This window comes from Gracilinanus agilis, chromosome 4 (assembly GCF_016433145.1).
Source record: "Gracilinanus agilis isolate LMUSP501 chromosome 4, AgileGrace, whole genome shotgun sequence".
NCBI lineage: Eukaryota > Metazoa > Chordata > Mammalia > Didelphimorphia > Didelphidae > Gracilinanus > Gracilinanus agilis.
This window is the reverse complement of record NC_058133.1, coordinates 266,531,070-266,532,412: the sequence shown is the minus strand read 5'-3', so window position 1 is coordinate 266,532,412 and position 1,343 is coordinate 266,531,070. Positions and strand designations below refer to the sequence as shown.

The 1,343-nt window shown below is 68.4% G+C and overlaps 1 protein-coding gene across 1 annotated transcript in view; it reads right to left on the bottom strand.

Annotated features, from left to right (window-relative positions):
• The window catches only part of ZFAND3 (zinc finger AN1-type containing 3), a 333,357-nt gene extending 332,549 nt beyond the window's left edge, over positions 1-808 (bottom strand). The window contains exon 1 of the mRNA XM_044674376.1: positions 111-808. Coding sequence (XP_044530311.1) covers positions 111-181 — 71 coding nt within the window. The 5' untranslated portion in view covers positions 182-808. The remainder of the gene's footprint in view (positions 1-110) is intronic.
• Positions 809-1,343: the final 535 nt, after the last annotated feature.

Below are 1,343 nucleotides of genomic sequence, written 5' to 3'. Positions count from 1 at the left end.
CCCCCCCCCCCCAGCCCTGCCCGGGCCGCAGCTCGACCCGCCTCCCCCTTCCTCCCCCCTCCTCGCCCCGCGCCTCCCCCAGCGTCTCAGCTCCGGACCCCAGCACTCACCCCCAGAAGCCGCAGGGGCACCGAGGCGGCAGGCTGGGCGCTTTGCTGCGCTCGCTCCCGGCGTCTCCCATGGTGCTCGGCGGCAGCGGTGCTCGGCGGCGGCGGCAGCGGCAGCGGCGGCGACGGCGGCCTGGGCCCGTGGAGGACGAAGCGGAGGCGGAGGCTGAGGAGGCGGAGGCGGCAGCGGCGGCGTCGGGGGGCTCGAGGCGGGGGGAGGGGGAGCGCGCGGGCAGGCGCGAGTCCGGGGCTCGGAGCCGGGATTCCAGGCCGGTCAGCTGGAGGCGGGCCGCACCACTCGGCCTGCGGAAACAGGGGTGGGAGAGGCGGTGCGTGGTGAGGGGAGGGGAGCCCGAGAGGAAGGGTAGGAGGTGTGTTGATGGAAGGAGGGACCCACGGGGGAGGAGGGAAGACCCGGCGCCCTCGGCAGGTCCCACCGCCGCTCCCTGGCCCGAGAGATGTCCCCGTGTGGCGGCGCTGGCCCCCCTGGTCCCCCCGCTGTGGGCTAGCGGCAGCCGCGGCGGAGCCCCGGGGTCTAGCTTACTTCGTAATACACACTCCTCCCCGCCCCTCCCCGGAGGCTGCGCTGACCGGACAATGGCCGCTTCCTCTTCCTCCTCTCCCCCCCGCTCCTTCCCCAACTTTACTGCCCCACCCCTCCTGGTGGGTCGAGAATGGTCTCGCCTGGGGGAAGAGCCGACGCCAAGGCCCAAGCAGCTGATCAGCTGGGATCCGGGCGTGCCACTCTAACCCCGCTCCGCGAAGGAGAGAGAGGGGAAGGAGAAGGGTATCTGCGTGCAGAAACCTTGGTGCCTCTACTTTCCGGTCACTCCGACTCGGGCATGGGAGGCTCCTTGATATTTCGAAGATACTTTCAAAAGGAAGCACTATCTCGCACTTTTCCTTTCTCTAAGGAAATAGGAGAAGGGCTTCTGAATACCTGGAGGATGATTCTTGTGTCCCCCTCCCCTCCCCCCCGTGAGAGTGGTAGAAGCAACGAGGACGGGGGGGAGGGGGGGTGTAGAAGCGGTTGTTTAGGGTGAGAAAGGGACAATTCCCAAGAGCAAAGGTGACTGGGTGCGCATGCGTCCGGGGAAACCCTTTCCCCGCCTCCGGCGACCTGGGTCGGGAGGAGGAGCTGAGAGTCTCCGCCCGGAAGCGAGTGGGCGGGACCTGATTTCTTTCTCCTCCCCAGGAACGTCTGAGATCCCGGTGGTACCCAACTAGGACCTTTCC